This window comes from Bos grunniens, chromosome 11 (genome assembly GCF_055505025.1).
Source record: "Bos grunniens cultivar Pamir isolate PY7600 chromosome 11, Bosgru_T2T1.0, whole genome shotgun sequence".
Lineage (NCBI taxonomy): Eukaryota > Metazoa > Chordata > Mammalia > Artiodactyla > Bovidae > Bos > Bos grunniens.
In genome coordinates this window covers 11,587,033-11,611,937 of record NC_141175.1, presented here as the reverse complement: position 1 = coordinate 11,611,937, position 24,905 = coordinate 11,587,033, and the positions used below count along the sequence as shown (strand labels likewise).

The window sequence follows — 24,905 nt, the reverse complement described above, 5'->3', positions numbered from 1 at the left end:
ATGTGTTTTAATAGTCTCTCATTTTGATTGTTTAGACATATGCTTAGAGGGGGCTTCCTAGGTGGCACAGGCGTCAAGAATCTGCCTGCCAGTGCAGGATATGCAAGAGACATGGGTTCAATCCCTGGGTTGGGGAGATCCTCTAGACTAGGAAATGGCAACCTGTCCCAGTATTCTTGCCTGGAAAATTCCATGGACAGAGGAGCCTGGTGGGCTACAGTCCATGGGGTCGCAAAGAGTCCGACATGACTGAGCGACTGAGCACTCAAGCTCAGAGGAATCATCTTTTACTCTGTAGCTTTAAAATAACGTATTTTAGAGGTTCAAGTTTGTTTTGTGGTATAATGTAGCTTGACTCACTTTTGTTATGAGTTCTCTGTTGCTGAGAACAATAGTGAATTTCAAGTTTTAGAACTTTTAATTTATGCTCCTTCTGTAGGTAGTATTTGTTTTTATAGGTGAAGGCAAAGTGGACTCAGGAAACTTAAAACATTCTGAAAGTTTTGATGATTTTCATCTTCTGACTCTGCTCTTTGCAATAACCACAATATAATTTGGCCATTAAAAGTAATAGGCATATGGATACTAGACCACTTAAACATAATTAAAATCCATGTATGTAGATAAAAACCTAAAGTGAATTTGACGTAATCAGAATATACTATTTATTAGACTGTTTTTTCTGGTATGCCCCTCAAGTTCTGATTGGTCAAAAAGGAAACCTGTGGAAGAGAGAGCCTTTTTCGCTGCGTGGAGACCGCCTCTGAGTCATGACTCCTGAGTTGGTCACACCGTCTGCCCGTGTCTTTCAGGTGCCCACCAGCTGACCTCTCCTCCGTCTCAGTCAGAGTCTCTGCTTGCCATGTTTGATCCATTGTCTTCGCACGAAGGTAAAGTAGTCGGGTGAACTTTCTGGCTCCTGTTCTATCACGGCCAGAAGAGCAGAACTACAACCCCTTTGTTCATGCCTTTTGGGACCAGTTGTGTCTCAGCTGAGAACGTTTTTCCTGTGTTGCAGGGGGAGCTTCTGCTGTGGTAAGGCCGAAGGTTCACTATGCCCGGCCGTCGCACCCACCCCCAGACCCCCCGATCCTGGAAGGAGCTGTGGGAGGAAACGAGGCCAGGTTGCCTACCTTCGGTTCCCATATCCTGACTCCAGCTGAGATGGAGGCGTTTAAGCAAAGGCACTCGTACCCCGAGAGATTAGTTCGCAGCAGGAGCTCCGACGTCGTGTCTTCTGTCCGGCGCCCGATGAGCGACCCCAGCTGGAACCGACGCCCAGGGAATGAAGAGCGAGAACTCCCTCCAGCCGCAGCCATTGGTGCTACTTCTTTGGTGGCTGCGCCTCACTCTTCATCTTCATCCCCGAGTAAGGACTCCTCAAGAGGAGAGGTACGGGACACAGGCCATGCAGAAGAGCTTGCTCGTTATGGTCAGCTACAGTTAGTGTTCCATCTGCCTAGTTCTCTTGATACCTGAAATTAATGCGGAATATATAAATCTAGGGTGAAGGAGGGACAGTAGTCATGTCTAAAGGTGGTTTGTCAGTCTGGTATGTCCAGCACCTTAACCCATTAAAAAAATCCCTCTACTTTGGTTTTGTAGTATCTTGCATTTTTATGATACTTTTAACTTTTCTACAAGTGATTTTGTATCTCATTTAAACCTCACGGTTTCCTTCAGAGATGGATAGAGGAACTGCTTTTTTTCTTTTTCCAATAAGTTATTATTTTTAATTTTTCAGCACTCACAGGGTTACTAAAAAAAGTTGGAATGAGACACAAAGAGCCTCCCTCCCCCAGCCTTGTGAGACTTAGGTGCCAACCCGATGCTCCAGTGCATATTTCTCTATCTTTCTATGTAGAGAAACATTTCCAGTTCAAGAACAGCAGAATTCATGTCTCTCATTCTGTGTTTGCAATTCCCTTCTCCAGCAGTGAGAAGCCTGCTTTCATGATTCTTCATGTAGGTACTTAATTGATGAGTCTCCCTCATGTAATGAATATCCCACCCCCACCACTGAACCCTCCCTGGGTGCCCTCATTTCCCTTCTTAGGTTCTGATATCCCATTCACATGGATGCCCTCAGAGAAGGTATTTTTAGTTCCAATTTTGTAGATGAGAAAACAAAAATAAAATGATTTGTCTAGGGTCATATCATAGATTAGTAAAGGAATTATAGTCTCTGCCTTTTGACATGTAGTCTTAATGATAACTCATAATTGATGGTCAAAGCAGCAACTTTGCAATTGGTCACATCTAGCTTTGAGCAGCTGTGCCACATCCAGTCTGAATAACTTTGGGGAACGTGGGGAGATAACCTTTTTTAGCCTCATATTTCTCATCTATAAAGAGGGCTTAGTAATAATATTTATTTCCTGAGACTATAAATATTATTGTTAAGCCCTTTTGCTGCCCTGGTAGCTCAGACAGTAAAGAATGTGCCTGCAATGCAGGAGACCCAGGTTTGATCCCTGGGTCAGGAAGATACCCTGGAGGAGGGTATGGCAACCCATTCCAGGATTCTTGCCTGGAGAATCCCATGGACAGAGGAGCCTTGCAGGCTATAGTCCGTGGGGTTGCAAAGAGTCAGACACGACTGAAGCCACTTAGCACCCACAAGGCTACTGTGAAGTTTAAATGAGGTAATACATGTTTTTCATTCAGTGTTTGGCACACAGTACATACTCAGTTTTATTATTAATACTACTGCTACCTCTCTCCAAATCTCTAGATTTTATCTGCATTGCATTTAGTCATCCCTTATGAGTATTTATTGAGTGCCTACTCTATGCTGGACTCTATTACCCTTTTGGCTTACTGATAGTAGTGAGATAATGCCTGCCCTCAAGTAATCAATCAGTCTAGTGCTTGAAAGGTATACGTCTATGTTCCAGAAGCTGCCTGTACCACAATAAGAACAGTTTTGCTTTGAAGACAAATGAGTGGTTTTTGTATTTTACAGACTAACTAAAATCCTTTTCATAGTAATTTATCCTGCTGTCCAACTACAAATAAAACATCAAACTTTTTCTACAGACTGAAGAACGCAAAGATAGCGATGATGAGAAATCAGACAGGAACAGACCTTGGTGGAGAAAACGTTTTGTTTCTGCCATGCCCAAAGGTAATTTTATAAGATATCAGAATGCAATAATAGCAACAAGAAGCAAAGCCCCCAAATCTCTTTCAGAGAGCTAAAATTTCAACTCCTCTGGGAGGTTCTTGTGGGGCCTGAGTTTCATGCTGTTTTGAGGTTATAGAAAATGCTTTCACTCAGGTGAATGCTAAGGTACAGCTTTAGAAGTGATAGTTCCTGTTCTTTGCAGGAAGTGGCAATGGTTTCATAAATGAAAGTCAGGCAGGCCACAGTTGTTTAAATATTATATTCCATTGAAGTTAAACATGTAGGACTTTTGACATATGTATTGCTAATAATTACTGCAGGAAAAAGGGATGCTATTAATAAACGTTGAAAATTCATTCTTTACATTCTTGGAATAAACTTAAGCTTCTTATGTTTATAATCATTGAGAATGATAATACCCTGAATATTAGTGTTTATTCTGGAAGGCAGTTGTGTACATTGTTTGCTTTTTTTGTGTGAATAGCCTGGCATCATTCCAATAGGTATTGAAATCTGAGTTGGCAAAAGCATCTCTTCTAGGAAGGAGAGATTATCCAGAACTAAAGGGAGGGGCTGCTTCCGAAGGCCGCTTCTCGGCACTGTGGTGCTCAGGAGCTGAGGAGCACTGCTCTCACGCCAGACTCAGGCCCACTAGAGGAGGAGAGAATGAGGCTCAGAGCTTTGAACGTGTTGTGTTTTTTTGAGCAGAGGTTAAGAGGCAGTGGTTTTGATTCAGTGCCAGTAGATTCCTGTTAAATCCTTCTTCCTGTGGCAGATGACCTCAAAGCAGATTCTGAAAACTTCTTTAAGAACCTTCAATGCTATGTTAAGAATGATAATCAGTGGACACTCGGGATTTCTTAGCTTTTAAACTTTTCACCTTCCTTCCACTTAGAAATGTTGGCACACCAGTTAACTCCAGAATGACTGCTGTCTGCCGAGTAGTGCAGTATGTTATATGTCACACTACTGACTTTATTTAATTTCCAGCTCCTATACCATTTAGAAAGAAAGAAAAACAAGAAAAAGACAAAGATGATCTGGGGCCTGACAGATTCTCAACACTCACAGGTTTGTAGACTCATGGACTTCCTGGCTCCTTCATTCCCAGAGCACATATTTCATAACACTTTCTCTTGGGTGCCATAAGCGTTGCCTTTTTAGACGAGTGTGTCTGTGTGTGTACAGTGGGGAGTATGTTCTCATAGCTCTGTGGTTTCCAGTTGGCGGCCACAGTGTGCTCTTCCTGCAGACCGCCACCACCATCATCATCCTCATTGTCATAACTTGCATTTATGATGAGGCCCCTGACCCTGAGCCTCTGGGCCTGCCCTAGCACCCGACATCTTAGTGGGATGACGACCTCCCATGCCTTTGAGGAAAGTGTGGTGACGGTTTCAGCGTTGTGCATGCCGTATCTTTGGATCATTGACGGTAGTTTCCTTTAACGTTGATTGTAGAAGTCTCAGTTTATTTCCATCTATAGTTCTTGATTATTCAGGATCACTGAAATTCTGTTTTACCTAATCATTTCCTTTTTTCCCCGAGAAGTGTTCAAACAACATCAGTAGATTTGTAAACTTGACCAGTTTTTTTACAGCTTGAATCATTTTAACATTGTTATCTGACCCAAGGAATATATAACTAGGGGTTGGGTTCTTACCTCATGCAGCATTTGTATTTTTGCAGCTTCTTTTTGGCATATTATGAATGAACACCCTGAAAGGAAAAAGTATGAGAGGTAGTATTGACAAGCCAACCATGAGTTTGATAGCTGTGTACTGTCTCCAGTGACTGCAGAGCGTCTGGAGGGAAATTAATTCCTCGTCTCTCTTTTTCTTGTGTTGATTTTTAAATTATGTTATCCTACTCAGGTAAAAAGAAGGTTTTTATTTAAAAATGGGATAAGTTTCAAAAGAACATCCTCCTCAAAGAGCTCAGCATAGTACAGGTAGAATCCCATTTCACCGCATAGCCCCATCATGTCTAGCTCTGAAATACATGTAGACGGTTCTATGCCCCGGCGTCCCTTCCTGTTTATTTAATGAAATGACTTTCCTGGAATAAAGGGCTTTTATCAGCAGTAGCTGTGCTTTCAGGCCAGGTTTCCTGCTGAGAGCAGTCAGGCCTCATTCAACCAGCAAACACTTGTTGAACATCTGACTCATGCCAGGCACTGTGCTAAGGGTTGTGGGTGTTAAGTCAAATCACACATGAATCTTGGCACTTAGTCTGATTGAGAAGAATTGGAAAGGCATAGTTTGGGCAAGATTTCCGTGTTTTCTTACCATGCTCCTCGTTTTAGAACACCACCACCATTTACAGAGTGGAATACTCAATGAAGAAATCTCAGGTTTTCAAAATGTTTGAATTAGTAACTTTGGAGAAGTTTTAAATTATTTTTTATTCGTGTCTTTAGGCAATACATTTTTATTAGTTCTTGGTGCCTAAAGGAGAAGCTAAGTTGACTAAGTTTTTCCCATAAAATATTCCATTTTGTTTGTGTTTGATTCAAGCAGTTTAGCTGCCCGACTGGTGCAGAAATTTCTACACACTCTTAATTAATGACTCACGGAAAAGTATCATTAAATCAATTTTTTGGAATGTTATGAATTTCTTAACAGTCTGTCCATCATCTCGCCACCTTTTCTTTTTTTCATATTCTCTCTGAATCTTTCCATACCTAGACACGGCTTTTCATGATTAAATCAGAGTTGTATCCTTTTACCACACGTTATTTCATAAACCCTCTCCCAGTTTCTCCTAGACATAGGTGGTTTTTTAATCATTATTGGCTCTTGGATCATCTATCATGATTTTATGGCAATGTAAACCATTTTCTTGCTTTTGGATATTTAATCATATGCAATTTTTTTTTTTTACTATGAAAAACTACTTAAGATAAGTTGGAACACTCATCCCCTTGTACATATAGCATTTTTTGTATGTTTTAGTTATTTGTTCTTGTTGTTTATTGTCCTCAGATAAATTTTTTTTAAGTGGCATTATAGAAATAAAGGTTATAAGCGACATTATTGCTTTCACTATGTTTAGCCTTTTTTCAGAGCTTTCAACAGCACTCAAAACCAATAGCAGAAAGAAGATTTTGTAACAATAAAGGTTTTGTAAGTTTTCATTTTGAAGATCATGTTTGTTTAGGACTTTCTTACCATGCATTGAAATTATTATAGCAGAAATTAAATTATTTTGGCAGTTGTTTCTCCCTACAGTTTTACCACAATTTTACAGAGACACAAACACTAAATATTGTTTTTTGTAGAAAGAGAAGAAGAGCCTGTGAGCATGCCACTTAACCTCTTTCTACTTAGATTTCCTTTTCTTGAAAATAGGGGTGGTAATGGTACCTCCCTTGTAGGGTTATTGTTCAGCACAGTTCCTGGCACGTGCTAAGCTCAGTAAATGTCAGCTGCTATTCACACTAGCTGCAGTTAACACATAGGAATATATACATTCTAGTGATTTTTTAAAAATATATGTTTTAAGACTTTTTTAAAAAATGGGATTCTACCAGAGTGTGGATATTACCTGCTTGGCCTAGATCTGTCTCAGGAATTCACATCTCACCGTGGAACTATGTTTTGTCCCATAGATCTGTAGCACTTCTTTGCTTTGTTAACTGTTAATTAGTGACATTGCCATCTGACTCCAGGAAAACATAACTGATGTGCTTATTTTGCTGACAGGATAGTGGGCCTGTCAGTACCTGTGATGGTGGTAAACCTTTTCTCTGTGTACGCCAGGTACAATTCAAGCACTCTCCCAGAATGTCTAGATTCTCTGGGAGTGCCTCTGACGCCACTGCATGCACAAAAGTGCTCTCTAGTCCAGCACCTGTAACTGTCATGGTGAGATTCAGTGAGATAGAATATGAATTACCTGAAGGTTTTAAATACGGTGTAGAGAGAAAAATTCACGAAGGAAAAGTGGAGGAAGGCATTTTAAAAGTATTTAAAAGGGTTAAGTTTTAAGTCTGAATACGTTTTTTTCCTCCTTCAGCATAGAGATGTCTGAATAAATGAAGCCTGAGTATAAAAACGCCTTGTTGGAAGTTCTGTTAGCATGCATTGCTAATAACAGTGATTTGAGTGTAAACACTGTAGGATCCCATCATCCATTCAGTCTGCACTGAACTGTTTGACAATGTCATGCAGAAATCTGACGATGATGAGAAAGTGGAGCTATTCGTCCCGATTTCATGCCTTGGCAAGGCTCTCAGACCTAGACCTGGGATGAGTAGGCAGCTGCATGGTGCCTCTTATAACACTGAGATATGTGCTCTTTTAAAGTCTTACCTCCTAATCCGCCTTTGGGATTATGCTACTGGTGTCGTACTAACATCAGAGTGGATGCAAACCAAGGGGCACTAATTCTCCTCCTCTCCTTTCCCTCCCGCAGATGATCCCAGCCCGAGACTCAGTGCACAGGCTCAGGTCGCTGAGGATATTCTGGACAAATACAGGAATGCCATCAAACGCACCAGCCCCAGTGAGGGAGCTCTGGCAAACTACGAAAGTGCAGGTGACCATCCTGATAAAGAACGGAATAGGAACTTTTATGTCACTGCCATGAAAGTGGTCTGAACTGAAAGTAGCCTCTTTCTTTTTTAACTTTTTCTTTTACATTGGAGTTAGTCAATTGACAGTGTAGTTTCAGATGCACAGCAGAGCAACCCAGCCACATACACACGTATCCATACGTACACACGTATCCATACGTACACACGCGTATCCATACACACACACGTAGCCATACGTACACACGTAGCCATACGTACACACGCATATCCATACATACACACGTAGCCGTACGTACACACGTAGCCATACGTACACACGTATCCATTCTTCCAAGTAGCCCTTTAGTAGCTCCCGTAAACAGTTGTCAAAAAACCATGGTATAATCCCCAAGATTAATATTAGAGCGTCTCTGGAAGAGTCTGACAAACTGAACATGAGTTGGCTCAAGGGGGACTCACAGGAGCCTGAGAAAACCACCTACTCTTTTTAAGTTTTAAAATAACAAAAAAGTTGGAATAGTACAGTGAAGGTCTGTTATATTCCATCTGCCTAGACTTACCAGTTGTTAATGTTTTGCCACATTTTCTATATGTATTTTTTTCCTGAAGTATTTGAAATGATCTCCTAAGAATAGAGATTTTTTTTCCACATAGGCACAGTATCTTTATTACACTAAGGAACTTCTCATTTCTTTTGATTGTATACATGCATGTATTATCTAAATGGATAAATTAGAAACATAAAAATAACTGTGGGGGCACCATAGGTCTGTGCTGGCTGCATTTGTGAGTTTGTCCCCAGCTCATTCTCAGGTGGGGAGGATTGGGGGGGTGTCCCTTGGAGTGAGGATGAGGGGTCTCAGTGTGGCCTGGCCGAGAGGGTCACAGCCAGCTCCTTCCTGACTGGGCAGGATTCCACGTCTGAAAAACGAGGGTGTTATATAAAATGATTTCTGAGACCCCCTTTTAGTTCTGTGGTTCAGTGATTGTGGTTACAGAGTATTATCTTTATTAAGTTAATAAAGGTTTTCATTGTTTTGGATTATAATTGGATAAGAAGTAAAATTATTCTCAATTGCTCTCTTGATATATTATCGTTGCAGGCAGTTTATTTATATGTTTGAAGTTTCTTTTTTTTTTTTCCCTTTCTCTCTCAAAGAACTCTTTTCAGAAGGCACAGCTTAATTTATCGTTGAGTTGCTCTGAATACCTACCAGTACTAGAATATTCCGGATTAACTTGCTTATCCTTTTTGCGGGGGGTGGGATTTGTTTAGAAGTCATGGGTGACGGTGAAAGCGCACACGACTCTCCTCGTGACGAAACCCTGCAGAACATCTCCGCTGACGATCTCCCAGATTCTGCGAGCCAAGCGGCTCACCCTCAGGATTCAGCCTTCTCTTACAGGTATTTCTTGTATACGACTTAGAATCTTTGGGTTTGAATTTGTCATCACCATTGCAGTCACTTCAAGTCAGGTGTTTCTTTGAGTCCCTTAATAAACATGTAGAGCAGGGAGGTAAGAACGAAACGCTGTGCACTGAGAAGACTTTGCTCGCCTTGTGGATGTCATATACAAAGGCTTTAATTCAGAGAATGAAAAAGCCAAGCAAACCTCATGGGCTCACAGGGACCACATATTGTTGAGTAACCCACTTCCCCAGTAAGCCTACTGGAGCCCTCCCAGTTTATCATCTTCCTCATTCCCTCGATTTCTAACACAGTTTGAGAAAATGACTTTAGGAGCCTGAACAGTTGTGCACGGGCTTAGTTGCTCCAAGGCATGTGGGATCTTCCCGGATCAAGGATTGAACTCCTGTCTCCTGCATTGGCAGGCAGATTCTTTCCTACTGAGCCTCCAGGGAAGCCCCCGGATTATCAGTTTTAAAGCATTAATTATCTGTCCATCTCTCCGTTTCTGTCTGTCTTTCTAGCTTTTTAAACTTTTTATTTTGGAAACTTTCTAGCTTGTACAAAACGGAAAAGTACAGTGATGTACCCGTTCCCCAGATCTGTTACTCATACGTGGCCAGTATTGTTTCATGTTTACTTCCTCCCCCACTTAATTTAAGTAAACTCTTAATAGCATATCATTTTATTTACTTTTATTGAGGTATCGTTGATTTATAATATTGTTTAAGTTTCAGGGGTACAACATAGTGATTCACAATTTTAAAAGATTATACTCCATTTACAGTTATTATAAAATAATGACTATATTCCTTGTGCTGTACATATCATTTTATCATTAAATATTATGGAGTTTATACTTTTTTCCTATGGTAAAACGGCGTGGGGTGTAGTGGGAGACAATTTTTATTTTCCAGCCATGATGTCACTGCTTTATATTTCGGAGTCTTTACAAAGTAGGCAAATATTACAGTTGATTGAGCCGATTCGTAAGTTACTCATTTTCAAGGAAGCAAACCATTAAGGTGGGTCTCAGAACCAGTCAGGTGAGGTGGACAAGTGATAATCCTGCAATAGGAGCAAACTCTGGCTTGCTCTCAGAGGTGTTTTGACTCCTTTTATTGGGAGGCAGCCTCAGCCATTCTGAAGAAGCTCTGATCCCTGCCCTCCAAGACCCTCCCAGCATGAAGGACTGCGTTGCTGAGGAGGGTGATGGCTTGCTGAAGGGTGCTCTACCAGGTGGTAGCAGGAGGTTCAGTGGTCAGAAGTTGAGCGGGTTTTGGTTCAATACAAAGTTTTGATCAACAGGGCAACAGAAAGGTCTTCTTGTCACAAGCTTGTCTTCTGGCAGGATCAACATTTCTTGAGAAATGTGGTGGAAGGCTTCCTTAGTTTGAGTGCTGAGATGGTCCTGATGACTTCTGTGGATTCCTTCCCAGCTTGGGCAAAATCTGGCTTTCTGACTTGTCATCACGTTTAGCATAGAATTCAGTGGATGTTGGAACATCAGAAAGGATTTGTTTGATTCTAGTGACTTTACCAAATGGTCCTTGCTCAGAGCCACCTTTACAACCTTGCTTCTCAGGTAACCAGAAAGCCCACTCCTTAAGCAAGGTGTCAGTAAGTTAAAAATTATCTTTTATTTATGACCATTTGAAACATTTGAGTTCTGAGCTAGCCTATTAATTTGTGTATGTGCGTGTGTGCTAAGTTGCTTCAGTCGTATTTGACTCTTTGCAACCCTCTGGACCATAGCCCACCAGGCTCCTCTGTCCGTGGGATTCTACAGGCAAGAATACTAGAGTGGGTTGCCATGACCTCCTCCAGGGAATCTTCCCGACCCAGGGATCAAATGTTTCTTATGTCTCCTGCATTGGCAGGCAGGTTCTTTACCACGAGCACCACCTGGGAAGCCCATTAATTTGTATAGTAAATAAGATAATAGTTTATAGAATGTGACCATATCTGGACAAAGAAATGACTGTATTTTCATCTGTTTTTTAGAGATGCAAAAAAGAAACTGAGGCTCGCTCTTTGCTCTGCGGATTCTGTGGCTTTCCCAGTGCTAACCCACTCAACAAGAAACGGTTTACCAGACCATACAGACCCAGAAGGTAGGTTGCTACATGAGAGTTTGTTTTTTCCCTATGCTTTATAGGAACCATATGAAACTGCCAGTATTCAACTGTGTTTAAACTATACAGCAGTTCCATGCAGTTCAATGTAACACATTTATATTAGCATCAGTTAAGGGCACTTGGTGATGGAATTCCAGTTGAGCTCTTTCAAATCCTGAAAGATGATGCGGTGAAAGTGCTGCACTCAATATGCCAGCAAATTTGCAAAACTCAGCAGAGGCCACAGGACTGGAAAAGGTCAGTTTTCATTCCAATCCCAAAGAAAGGCAATGCCAGAGAATGCTCAAACTACCGCACAGTTGCACTCACCTCACACGCTAGTAAAGTCATGCTCAAAATTCTCCAAGCCAGGCTTCAGCAATACGTGAACTGTGAACTTCCTGATGTTCAAGCTGGTTTTAGAAAAGGCAGAGGAACCAGAGATCAAATTGACAACATCCGCTGGATCATGGAAAAAGCAAGAGAGTTCCAGAAAAACATCTATTTCTGCTTTATTGACTATGCCAAAGCCTTTGACTGTGTGGATCACAAGAAACTGTGGAAAATTCTGAAAGAGATGGGAATACCAGACCACCTGATCTGCCGCTTGAGAAACCTATATGCAGGTCAGGAAGCAACAATTAGAACTGGACATGGAACAACAGACTGGTTCCAAATAAGAAAAGGAGTACATCAAGGCTGTATATTGTCACCCTGCTTATTTAACTTCTATGCAGAGTACATCATGAGAAACGCTGGACTGGAAGAAACACAAGCTGGAATCAAGATTGCTGGGAGAAATATCAATAACCTCAGCTATGCAGATGATACCACCCTTATGGCAGAAAGTGAAGAGGAACTAAAATGCCTCATGATGAAAGTGAAAGTGGAGAGTGAAAAAGTTGGCTTAAAACTCAACATTCAGAAAATGAAGATCATGGCATCCGGTCCCATCACTTCATGGGAAATAGATGGGGAAACAGTGTCAGACTTTATTTTTTGGGGCTCCAAAATCACTGCAGATGGTGACTGCAGCCATGAAATTAAAAGACGCTTACGCCTTGGAAGGAACGTTATGACCAACCTAGATAGCATATTCAAAAGCAGAGACATTACTTTGCCAACAAAGGTTCGTCTAGTCAAGGCTATGGTTTTTCCTATGGTCATGTATGGATGTGAGAGTTGGACTGTGAAGAAGGCTGAGCACTGAAGAATTGATGCTTTTGAACTGTGGTGTTGGAGAAGACTCTTGAGAGTCCCTTGGACTGCAAGGAGATCCAACCAGTCCATTCTGAAGGAGATCAGCCCTGGGATTTCTTTGGAAGGAATGATGCTAAAGCTGAAACTCGAGTACTTTGGCCACCTCATGCTAAGTGTTGACTCATTGGAAAAGACTCTGATGCTGGGAGGGACTGGGGGCAGGAGGAGAAGGGGACGACAGAGGATGAGATGGCTGGATGGCATCATTGACTCGATGGACGTGAGTCTCAGTGAACTCCAGGAGTTGATGACGGACAGGGAGGCCTGGCGTGCTGCGATTCATGGGGTCGCAAAGAGTCGGACACAACTGAGCGACTGAACTGAATTGAACTGAAGTGAAGGGCACTTGGATTACTCGTGGTTTGTGAAAATGTTCTCTGATTGGTTCTGCTTAGTTTTACTGATACAGACATAACTGACTTCCCACAGGCTGAGGGATGACCTTCAGCTTATATAAAGCTTGTGGAACTTCTCAACAGTAACAGAATTCTGATGTTTTTTTATTTAGACAATGAAATTGTCTGCTTCTTAAAAGTGCAAATAGCTGAAGCAATTAACTTACAAGATAAGAACTTAATGGCTCAGCTTCAGGAAACAATGCGTTGTGTGTGCCGCTTTGATAACCGGACCTGTAGGAAGCTGCTGGCGTCCATCGCCGAGGACTACAGGTAACATCCCCAGCCTGTTTCACTTGTATAACTGTTTTCAGCTGCAAGTATTTTCTTCTCAGCCCTTATTTCAGAAATGAATCTAGGCTCACTGCAAAGTGCTGGGCTTTCCTGGATGTAGATTTCCAAGCAACATATGTGGATATTTAGTCTGGAAGTGTAGTTGTAAGCGAGCAGCTCTTACTAGGGCTTCTCTGATAGCTCAGTTGGTAAAGAATCTGCCTGCAACACAGGAGACCTCAGTTCAATTCCTGGGTGGGGAAGATCTGCTGGAGAAGGGATAGGCTACCCACTCCAGTATTCTTGGGCTTCTTGTGGCTCAGCTGGTAAAGAATCTGCCTGCGGTGCGATTTGATCCCTGGGTTGGGAAGATCCCTTGAAGAAGGGAAAGGCTACCCACTCCAGTATTCTGGCCTGGAGAATTCCATGGACTGTATAGTCCATGGGGTCACAAAGAGTCAGACACGACTGAGCGCCTTTCACTCACTCACTCACTCAGATCTTAGTAACAGAGTACAGTTGACTTCAGCTTTGCCCAAAAGCATCTTTGGTGGAGGTGGGGCCAGGATAACTAGGATGTCATTTCCCTCTTTTAGTGGTGATAGAAAAGACTGCTTCCACGGACCAGGGAAGCAGGAGGAGTCCTAGGAATTGTTACCATTTGCCTGTTGCCTGTCACTGCTGACATTTAAGTTGAGAAGCTTAGGAAGTAAAGAGGCTTAGGGAATGGGTGCTCTAGTGATTGTTGCGTTTAGACTATAAGCAGATAATTGGTGGTATATTTAGTGATCTTGTGATATATCAGCCTGTATTTTGTTGTTATTTTAGTCTTTTGTAGCAGTCAACTTCCTGTCAAGTACGAGGTTCTACCAGCATGGAGACTGTGCTCCAGTGCAGAACAGACCAGTGATGGGAAGAGATTTGGTAGTGTTTAGGGAGTTAGGGAGCTGAGTGTTCGGACCAGTAAATGGTTCTGTTTCTTTCTTTTTTTTTTAATTGAAATACAGTTGATTTACAGTGTTAAATTAGTTTCAGGTGTACAACGTAGTGATGCGCTTTTTAAACATTATACTTCAGTTAAAGTCGTTATAAAATGTTGGGTCTGTTCTCTGTAGTGTACGTTCTACCCTTGCATAAGTTTTGGCTGCACTGGGTCTTCATTGCTGCGTGAGGGCCTTCTCTAATGTGGTGTGTGGGCTCCTCACTGCGGCTTCTCTTGTTGCAGAGCACAGGCTTCTCTTGTTGCAGAGCACAGGCTCTAGGGTGTGCCGGCTTCAGGAGTTGCAGCACACGGGCTCTAGAGCTCAGGCTCAGTAGCTGTGGCACGCACGTTTAGTTGCCCCTCGGCATGTGACACCTTCCCGCACTGCGGATCGAGCCCATGTTCCCTGCTTTGGCAGGCGGACTTGTAACTACTGGACCGCTAGGGAAGTCCTGACTCTGTTTCTTGACCTGGCAAAATAGTCAGTTCTCAGGATGGTTGTCTGCAGCCCGATAGGCTCATCTGTAAAACCAGAGTCTTTGGGGTAGTTCTTTTCCTTTGGAGAAAAGTCAGGACTCTTCATCTCCAAGGAAGGTGTGCGCTGTGTGTGTCTGGCGTCCTGCAGTGTCTTTCCTTTCAGGAAGCGGGCCCCCTACATTGCTTACCTCACTCGCTGTCGACAAGGACTGCAGACCACGCAGGCTCACCTGGAAAGGCTACTGCAGAGGGTTCTTCGGGACAAAGAGGTGGCCAATCGGTACTTCACCACCGTCTGTGTGAGGCTGCTGCTTGAGAGCAAAGAGAAGAAGATCAGGGAATTCATTCAAGGTAACCAGAGACCCTCGGTGAAGCCATATGTTAGCGGGAAGATTTGGGAAGTTTTCTTTTGCTACTTTTTAAGTACCTACCTGTCTAAGAGCAGTTCCTTAAATTCCCAGTTATTTCTTAGTAATTAAACCTTGATGTTCAACCAATAAATGTCGTGTTTATCCTGGTTGAATATCTATGGTTTATTAAAAAGTTGGCAAAATTAACAAAGTTTTGGATGCACCCAATTTTTCTTATTTTTTTTTAAACAAAGCATATCATTTTGTAACAAACCTCTTGTTCTTAAACTTCTGCACGTGTCTTACCTTTCCCCTGTTTTTAATGATTTGGATGTATTTTCTCCCCAAATGAAACAATGCCCAGATACTTCCGGCTTTGAGAGCATGGTAGCGGCACAGTAGTAGATTATGATTCTAATAGTTTTCTATTTTTAACTACTTTCTAATAATTTCCTATTTAAAATCGTTCAAATACTCTATTTTAAAGCATATTATTTTGCATTGGAGACTTTCAGAAACTCACAGCCGCTGATGATAAAACCGCCCAAGTGGAAGATTTTCTGCAGTTCCTGTACGGCGCGATGGCCCAGGACGTCATATGGCAGAACGCGAGTGAGGAACAGCTTCAGGACGCTCAGCTGGCCATTGAGAGAAGTGTGATGAACCGGATCTTCAAACTTGCCTTCTACCCGAATCAGGACGGGGACATACTCCGTGACCAGTGAGTGCTCCTGCCTGTGATGGACTAAGTAGGGCTATCCCAGCCAGCCCCATAGTTTAGACAAGGTATTCATGAGACGTGGTATCTGAGTAGTAAAGGAAAAGATACGTGTTTCCTTTTTGCATCTCTCAGAGTTACCAGACCGGAAAGAAGGAAAGCGCTGTGTTCTCAGAGATGCTGGGAGTTGGGTTGGAGGGTTGTGTACACTGGCCTGGCCGCTGTGGAAGGCACTGCTGTTTACTCTGCCGCAGCTATTCTTCCCTTCTTTCTTCTACCTACTGTTACCCTTCAGATCAGGACTCAGACCTCACTTCCTCGGGGGAAACCCTTCCTAGCCTGTCTGCCTGGGTGAGATGCCCTGGCAGGGCAGGGCTGCCTCGGGCCTGGGTACCTTTCTTTAGCACTTGCCACCATTGCAGTTTTACACTTGAGTCATGGTTTCTCAAGCTGGCATGGCTGACATTTCGGGCCAGATGATTCTTTACTGTGGGAGGCTGTCCTGTGCCTTGTGGGACATGTGGCGTCATGGCTAGCCTTGGCCGGTAGTACCCTACCAGCTGTGAGAACCACGCTGTCTCCAGACACCGCCAAGTGCCCCTTGGGGGCAGAACCGCCCTCTGTTCCGGATCACTGGTTTGTGTGATTGTTTGATGAACGCCTCTGTCCTCCACTGGATGGTTCCTTCCTTGAGTCCAGGAACACAACGCTTCATTCATCTCTCCACTGGGGCATCAAGCACAGTGTGTGACTTCTGATATGTTCTTTTTATTTATTGGGAATGATATGTATTTGAATATCAAAATATCAAAAAGTATATGGCATATGAATTAAATCTCAGTAAAGCCTATTTTTAAAAACAATCCTAAAAATACTGATCTTGAAAAAAACAATCTAGAAGGGTAACAGTGGTTATTTGGGGGTAGTGAGACTCAGCATTTTAATTTTTTCCTCTTCTGCATTTTATGACCCGGTTTCTGTCCCCGAGTGTGTTGCTCAGTGGCCACCGTGTGCCCCGAGCAGTGACAGTGACTCACTGTGCCAGCGGCCCTGAGGGGCCCATGTAATAGGACCTCAGGGTGGGACACTGGTGGTTTCTGTAAGATTCTTTTTTTTCATGGAAATTTTAAGATCTCTCTTGTATATTTGAGAGAGCTCACTTTCCTTTGAGTGGGTTAGGATCGTTCCCACCTGCCTCCCTCACTTGTTCCTAGACTCGGGCTTTTTACCCCTCCCCAAGTTTCTGTATGCAATTTGCCAACTGGGTTCTGTTTTTTCTCCAGAGCCCCAGTTTTTGGCTTCCAGGGTGGGATGAGGAATGGGAACATTCAAACTGCTTACTGCAGAGAGCACCTTTGAAGCCGAGTATGCCTCTGTCCCCTCCGTGTCATCTTCGCAGGTTTATAGAGAGTTAGCACTGTGTTCTGGAAAGGACACTCGAAGGCAGGAGACTGGGCGTAGCCTCAGCTGCTCACCACTGTGTGGCCTTAGGGAAATCCTTCACCTTTTAGGCCTAATCATTGTCATCTCTGAAATGAGAGGTGAGCGTCCTCAGCATCCCTTCTCCATCAAAGCGTCTGTGCTCTCCAGTTTCTGGCCTTTGACCCCTCCACTTCTTCTTAGCCTGTTCACCAGTTAGCTTGTCCAGGTAGCTTCTAGGCTAAGGAGTCCCCTCACTTCTCCTGTGGACACTTCCCTGGTCCAGAAAGGAGGGGTTCCCACTCTTCCCCCTGCATCCCCTTGGCTCCCTGAGCCTTTCTAAGCAGATCCTAAATGTGAGAGTTTTTGACCAAGACAGAATACTTATAGCTAAGAGAGAGTCTCAACTGTAATGGTAATCTGTATCTGGAAGTGAGTCTAAAATGGTTTAAATGTGTTTTGAGGAAACCGATTATGACTACCTGCATACCTTCTTTTCTGAATTATATATTTACATATGTGTTTCGGGGCATTTTCAGGGTTCTTCATGAACATATTCAGAGATTGTCTAAAGTAGTGACTGCAAATCACAGAGCTCTGCAGATACCAGAGGTAATAACAGTTTATACAGTATGGATGGTATTATTCAATTAAAAGTGTCTTGGTGTGCTATGTACATGTTACCAATTTTTCAGGGAAGCAGAATATAGTAAGTTATAAAGAAACCACTTGCACTGGATGTCCTTCAGCCAATAAAATTCTCAAAGGTCTTTCCGTGGATTAAAATTCCCTAGCCTGAGAAGGGACCTTAGTAGTGAGAGGTGAGTGGAGGGAGGGCCAGCCTGGGGGAGCCCCCGCCCTGACACCACCCCCTGTAGGCAGGGCTTCCTGCTCACAGCTCACTCCTCCTGCGGCAACCACACACTCCACTGATGCTTTTATTATCATATAGAGCCTTGGAGTCCTAACCACTCAATAGCCAGTGTTCTTTCCAGAACATTCTGCAGGAATGTCCCATATGAAAGGATCTGGTGGAACTTCAAAGAGAGTGTGGAAACTCCTGTCCAGAAGAGGGAACTGAATCTGAATGTGACCTCAGAATTACCTTTTAGTTCCTAATAGTACATTTTTACCTGTCTTACACCTCTTACAAAATCAGGAAACAGGAAAGTTTTAGGTATATGAGTTTTCTGGTTGTTTCATTAGAATCTGGATATTAATTGGCATAAAATTTTTAATTGTCCTTGATTTCTAGAGCTGCTGCAACACAGGTACATACTAATTTTTAAGCTATTGTAAAAGTAGCTTGTCGGTGCTTTTGGAATCAGCTGCAATACATAGATAAGTCCCATTCTAGCTCTTTTAAGAAAGATAATTGTTTTAAATTTATGAATTCTAGGTTCTGTGTTATCAAATGCCTCTATTACTATATTTCGGGGTGGGTTTGTGTGTTTGTTTGTTTTTCCTTTGGGGCCGCATCATGCAGCTTGGGGATCTTAGTTCCCCAGTGACCGGGGATGGAACCTGGGGCCCTGGCAGTGAGAGCTCAGAGTCCTAACTACTCAACGGCCAGGGCATTTCTCTGGGTGGTTTTATTTTAAAATGCAAAGCAAATAATTTAAAAGCTTAAAAGTTAGGCTTCAATCCTGAAGTGGGAGGATGGGGAGGAATTGCAATTTGGTTTTTCTGAAAAAGGGAAAAGGCAGCGGCTTCACCCATCTGCCTCCTGACGTGGAGGTTGCTCTGGTCACTGCTTCCCATCTGCATGACAGTCTGTGTGTGGTCTCGCTTAGGTTTATCTTAAGGAGGCACCGTGGCCCTCGGCACAGTCAGAAATCAGGACAATAAGTGCTTACAAGACGCCCCGGGACAAAGTGCAGTGCATCCTGAGAATGTGCTCCACGATCATGAACCTCCTGAGCTTGGCCAACGAGGACTCCGTCCCAGGGGCAGATGACTTCGTCCCTGTGCTAGTGTTTGTGTTGATCAAGGTAGGTCCTCGCTACCACCCGTGAGAAGAGTTTCTTTGCCATCCTGATTCGGGGGGTTGTGCAGAGGGTCGCCAGGTGTTAACAGACTTTGACTCTTTTACAAGTTTCCAGCTCTGTGATACCCAGGAAGAAAGTAGTTAACGTCAAGTTATGTTCTGTTCTGAAGTTAGGGTTTTCCAAAGAAAAGGAAGAGCTAGATTCCTAGATGAACATTTTCAGCTTTTTAAAGCAGTGCCTGAAGGTCTTGCTTGGAGCTCAGTAGGTAATTACTGAATGAATGAATGAGGGCAGGTTCTCTGGTCATGTTTTTACCATCTTCTTTCATGTTGAATTCTTCATAGTGGTTATCACATAAACTACTACATTTTCCTGTCATCTTTCTCCTCTTTTGACCTCACATTTTATTAATTGTACCATATTGTTTTTAAAAGCACTGACACCTCTTGTCCTTTTTTGACTTTAAAGTGTCACCATTCAAATGGTTTATTTTGAACATTTTGGTTTGGAGGTGGGGACCCTGCAGTTTGGGTGCACAACAGCCAGCCAGTATGTGTTCCAGTCAGCTCAGCCCTCTGGTGATGTCTAAAGTGTATTTGACATATAGCTTACTAATTCTTAATGTTGCGGTATTTCTGCAGCCTGAACTCTTAGCTCAGAGTCAGAACCCTGACTCTGAATCAGTGTGCGATGAGCCTGCTTCACTCCTCCTATTGCCCGTAGCTCAGCTCCCTTCCACAGGTGATGTGTTTAGTCTCTATGCAGAGCCAGTCTAAGCCCCTTTTAAGGAGCAGGCCTTAGCTTGCCCTCCTGATTTAACACACCTGAGCCTGGAGGTGAAAAGCAGGAGTTTCTGTGCTGCCTCCTGCAGCAGAGGGCCTACTCTTTTTTTTTTAGTTTTTTTTCTTTCTCTGCTCTATCCTTACTTACTAAACAGATATAACTCAATTTGTCTGCAGCATTTCCTTCCTTATCTGGAATCCTGGGATGTTGAGTAAAGCCACTGGGATTAGTGCAGCCCCTCTAAGGACCCGTGAGGTCAAGTGCTTTGTTAGGCTAGAAAGCTCTAGATAGTCGAGCTAGGATTAGAACCTGAGTCTTCTTTCCAATACACTGTTGCTCCTCACAGTAACTTGGGTTTACAAATTAGTTCCAAAAAGGATTTGGGGGATTATTTTGAAAAGGACTGGTATCTCTTTTTCACAGGAAAACATTTGAAAGATGTTACCATAAATGATTTTTCCGGCTGAGTAGTTGACTTTGTTTTTCACTTCTCTAGGCAAATCCACCCTGTTTGCTGTCCACTGTTCAGTACATCAGTAGCTTTTATGCCAGCTGTCTGTCTGGAGAGGAGTCCTATTGGTGGATGCAGTTCACGGCGGCCGTGGAATTCATTAAGACTATCGATGACCGAAAGTGACCGAGACAAAGGCCCAGCAAGGCAGCGGACTGTTGGCGGGGCACACAGATCTCTCAGAAAACGTACCAGCTGCTTTGAAGGCTGAAGATTGTTTTTGTATAATATTGTACAGTGTTCAGACCTTTTAAAACAGATCTTTACTAAACAGATTAATGAGCTAACAAGCAGGTTCTCTTTTCTTTGGGTTCTTTTCCTTTCTGAGTTGCATATTTCATTAATTTCTTGTCCCCACATAGAGAATAGTACTGCAAAAAGGGACCACATTTTTCAGGTATTTTGAAATACAAAAAAAAAAAACCCAAATCTAGAAAATTCCTAGATCTCTGTTTATGGATACTCATTCTTTCTTTTCATTAAAAAAAAAAAAGAACAGTACACCTCTTTTAAGATGCTGTCTAATCTTGGAAGCATCTAACAGAAGGAAAATACCAGTTGCACTGAGGATTAAAATAGTGGTGACATTAGTGGCATTATCTATAAATACACTCACCTAAATTGAAAAGCTAAGAAGGAAATGTAAATATGATATATATTTATATTTGATGTAATATGGACATCTTCAGATTCTAATAAACAAGGAATATTGCTGATGGTAGGTTGTCATGTACCCTCTTGTGAAATGGTTTCCTTGACAACATTTAAGCTGAGCTTAAAAGCAGAAGGCGAACAAATACGCAGAAGTATTTATTAAAGTGTAACACAGTTTATTGAACTTTCTAGGTATGGAATTTGATGCACAGGGCTGCCTTTGATGAGGGGTATAGAACTTATTGAATATATCACTTAGACCTTCTCACCCTGGACGTCTTTGAGCCTGCAGTAGGAGATAGACTGTTTGTTTAATCACCATACGAGGCATACAAAGGGACAGTAGATACCTAACCCACCCTTGTGGTACTTCTCATCTGAAATGCTAAATATAGTGTAGAAACCCCAGCCAGAACTCCTTACAAACCTTTAACTGTAATATATTTTTGAAATGATGATTCACATTGAATGCACAGACCAGGAATTCAGTGAATGTCATTTTTTTAAAAAACTAATTTGTATTGTCTGCTTTAGTGATACAAGTTTTACTAGTGATAAACTATTTTAATCAACCATACTATTCTTACGGGGGGGAAAAAATCTGTTTTGGCAGGTTTCTGTGCCTTTGTTTCCCTCTTCTGAACAAAAGTATGTTTTTCTGTATTTTGGTTTGATCGTGTGTTGCTGATTCATCAGGAATGGGTTTTGGTGTCTGAGAAACAGGCCAAGGAGGCCCACCAAAGCTCCGAGCACAAGTCTTACCCGTAGGCTGTCGCCGACTGGTTTCGCTCTGTGTGTTTCCTAAACGTGTTAACTTCTTTTATGAAAATTGGTCCCCTCCTTTGAGTCTCTTGTTGCTGGCAGCATTTCCAGGCATGTTTAAGGGAACTGTGACCAACAGCCTTGAGCAGATAAGGACAGAGGCTATCTCTCCAGGAGCTCTGTGCTCCACTGTGCCTAAAGAAGCTGGGTTTTCTTTATGCCTTGACCTCTTCTCATTCCTTTACTCTAAAATACTGAGATAAGTTGCAGAGGATTCTGAGATGAGGTTTCTGCCTTTTAGGGGCAGATCAAAATTAAAGTAGTACTGAAAAATGTCCTCTTGAACGTTAGATCAAGAAATCTATGTACAGTCATGCTTCATGGACTGTAACGGTCAAGCTCATTTAGGTCTTAGAAGTCAGATCCCACCGTAGATACTTTACAAGACAAACAAACTGTCTTAACATGATTTCTAAGGCAGAGGGGGGCAGTTCAGCATTTGATTCAATAAATGTTAAGTCAACAGAAGTCTTGAAATAGTTGAAATTTATTGTTTGGGGATTTAACTCAGAAGTCAATGCAGTTTTTCACCCCCGTGGTGGTTCCTAACTCACTTCCATGTTGTTACTATGGAAATAAATATGAAGATGTGGACACTGCATGGGGCTCTTTTCTGTGGAGAAGGTGGTGAGTTTGTATCTCCTAGAGGCAGGAGGTAGGGCTCTGCAGGGCTTGAGACAGTTGTGAGAGGAGGACCTCAGAGACTTGGCATCACAGTTACGTCCGAGATGGAGGTGGGTGCTTGTGTCTTGACTCAGGTGCCAGCAGAGAAGCGCACAGCCCAGCTGTTTAAGGTTAAGCTGTTTTCTTCGGGAAGCCGGTCAGGAGTAAGGACTATTTCAGCGTTAACTGTCACTGGTAGTTTCGTCGTAACAGGGTTTAGTAGTGTTGAGTTCTGAGTTTAGGAATTGGTAACTGTCTGCATGGGCTTCTCAGGTGGCTCAGCAGTAAAGCCTCTGCGTGCCAATACAGGAAACTCAGGTTCGATCTCTGGGTCAGGAGAAGGGCATGGCAACCCGCCCCTGTATTCTTGCCGGGGAAATCCCATGGACAGAGGAGGCTGACCGACTACAGTCCATTGGGTCACGTAGAGTCAGACACAATTCAGTGACTACACAACACCTGTGTGTGTGGCAGCGGTGGGCGTGAGATAGGGAGTAATCCGATTGTACTCTTTCAGGAAAGGAGTAGTTGTCCTTCAGCTGTTTCGTACCACAGATCCTCCCAGGACATAGGTCCTATGAAGGAGTGTGCAAAAATACAAAATCACATGTAGGAAACCTTCAGTAGCCACTGATTATTACATGGAATTTACAAAGAAAATGAATGTTAAATGTTCACTGAAATTCTGTGGAATTATCTCACGAAAAAAATCAGTTCCTATTTTGTATTAATACTCTGCTTCCAGAGATGATTAAGTAATAGAATTACAGATTGAAGATTATCTTTTATTTGTAAAAGTGTTATTTTTTAAATCTAGTAAACATTTTGTTTTCTTTCTCTAGGTCAAATCTCAGCCACAGTTAACTGATTTCTCCTTTTTCTTTTTAAAAACCTGTTTATAAAAGCCATTTTATACAGATATGAAATCACTGTAAGAGGGTTGGGCTTTGTGAAGGATGGAAAATAGATGTGGATGAGATGCATGGGTTTTTCTCTCCCTGTTGTGTCCTGGAAGCCTTTGTTTAATGTAGACTTTCAACCTACATGTTCCTGAGGTACGTAAGCGAGAGAACTAAAACCCGTCCCAGTCAGTGACAAGGTCTAATTTTGGCCACAAGAAGCTGTACCTGACTGTGCATGCCGGTCGGCACTGTTCCCCATTGCCTGCCGTGGGAATTCCGTGGCCAAGTGAAGATCAACATCGTGAAGATTTAACAGTTCCTGTGTCTGATGAGATTGGGTGTGAAAAAGGAAAGTAGGAACACACTTGCTCAGAATTGTTAGTGGTTGTGTCGAAGTGATAGAGTCATTAGTGGACTTAGCTTCCTCCGTTGATGTGCGTCCTAGACTTTCTCCTCCCTTCCCATTCCTGCTTTATTTCGTAAGGAAAAGTCTGCCCTCTGTTTAGTTCTTTTAACTAGTAAGTTTATTCTATATGTAATTGCCAACTTTAGGGGGGAAGTCAGAAAGATCTTGAAGCTCAAAGAATTTTTAGTTGAGTAGATGCACAGTGATGAGATGTTTGAGGTACTTTGCCAAAACACTTGAGAATGTTGCCAGATTAATAATCATATATTTTAGAATGGGGTTACCCAAGGAGTAGGGTGACCAGGAATTGCTTTATTACCCTTGAGAATACTTGGAGAAAGGAAGATACGCTTTGCTTCAGTGTCAAGGTTGGTGTGGTTGAGCTGTGGCATCACCACAAAGCTGCATGTCCCACAGGCCTGTGCTCATCAAAGGTTAAATCCCCGGGAAAGAAAGTCCTCTACACCTGGTTCGTGGCAGACTCTGTGGGCAGGAGCCACACGCCTTAAGAATTCACCTCTGCTGAGTTAATGTTCTGTCTTGTCTTCCGTCGTCTTGTGTTTCACCTGTGTGAAAAAGCTTTGTACTGCCTCTCCTCTTGAAACTGATAAAAACCTATAAGCCTCAGTGAATGAGCTTGCACCATCTTGTATATGTACAGGAAACCCATCCTGTCTCCTAATGTGATTACTCATGTACAATATCATTGTGTAAAATTGATTAAAAAGGGAGAGCAGTTGAATTCATTGGGTTTTATGTTTCCATCATCTCTTTTGTATTTGGAAGCATTTCTGAAAATTTCTCTGACTTCTCAGATGTAACTAAGGTTCTCCATGAATTCACACTCGTCCTTTTCATCTGAACATCTACTTGTTAACTACAGTACAGGAAGGAATTGGAATCATCCAGCAGTTGCTAATGAGATGGTGCACATTCACTCCTTTAACACGGTTCCTGTCTGAACCCTGTATTTGGTTAGCTATTCATCAGCCTTAGTTCTGAGCGCAGAAGTCCTAATCATGGTATTCACGGGAGCCTTGATTAATCCTCTCAGTTGAGGGAAGTTTCTATTAGCCAAGGAGCCCTTGTTGCAGAGGCCAGCTCATTCTACT

At 42.6% G+C, this 24,905-nt stretch overlaps 1 protein-coding gene across 11 annotated transcripts in view; it reads left to right on the top strand.

The window, feature by feature from the left end:
* The window catches only part of GAPVD1 (GTPase activating protein and VPS9 domains 1), a 68,367-nt gene extending 43,828 nt beyond the window's left edge, over nucleotides 1-24,539 (top strand). For 2 of the 11 annotated variants that reach the window (XM_086325214.1, XM_086325212.1), the window contains exons 14-26: nucleotides 813-890; nucleotides 1,019-1,392; nucleotides 3,040-3,127; nucleotides 4,118-4,198; nucleotides 7,544-7,666; nucleotides 8,944-9,070; nucleotides 11,078-11,187; nucleotides 12,959-13,118; nucleotides 14,741-14,928; nucleotides 15,435-15,648; nucleotides 17,604-17,676; nucleotides 18,858-19,055; nucleotides 20,332-24,539. In XM_086325214.1, the coding sequence (XP_086181340.1) occupies nucleotides 813-890; nucleotides 1,019-1,392; nucleotides 3,040-3,127; nucleotides 4,118-4,198; nucleotides 7,544-7,666; nucleotides 8,944-9,070; nucleotides 11,078-11,187; nucleotides 12,959-13,118; nucleotides 14,741-14,928; nucleotides 15,435-15,648; nucleotides 17,604-17,676; nucleotides 18,858-19,055; nucleotides 20,332-20,472 (1,955 nt within the window). In that variant the 3' untranslated portion in view covers nucleotides 20,473-24,539. Of the gene's footprint in view, nucleotides 1-812; nucleotides 891-1,018; nucleotides 1,393-3,039; nucleotides 3,128-4,117; nucleotides 4,199-7,543; nucleotides 7,667-8,940; nucleotides 9,071-11,077; nucleotides 11,188-12,958; nucleotides 13,119-14,740; nucleotides 14,929-15,434; nucleotides 15,649-17,603; nucleotides 17,677-18,857; nucleotides 19,056-20,331 lie in introns of those variants that run through there. The other 9 variants (XM_086325213.1, XM_086325211.1, XM_086325218.1 and 6 more) reach the window with 5 other exon arrangements.
* Nucleotides 24,540-24,905: the final 366 nt, after the last annotated feature.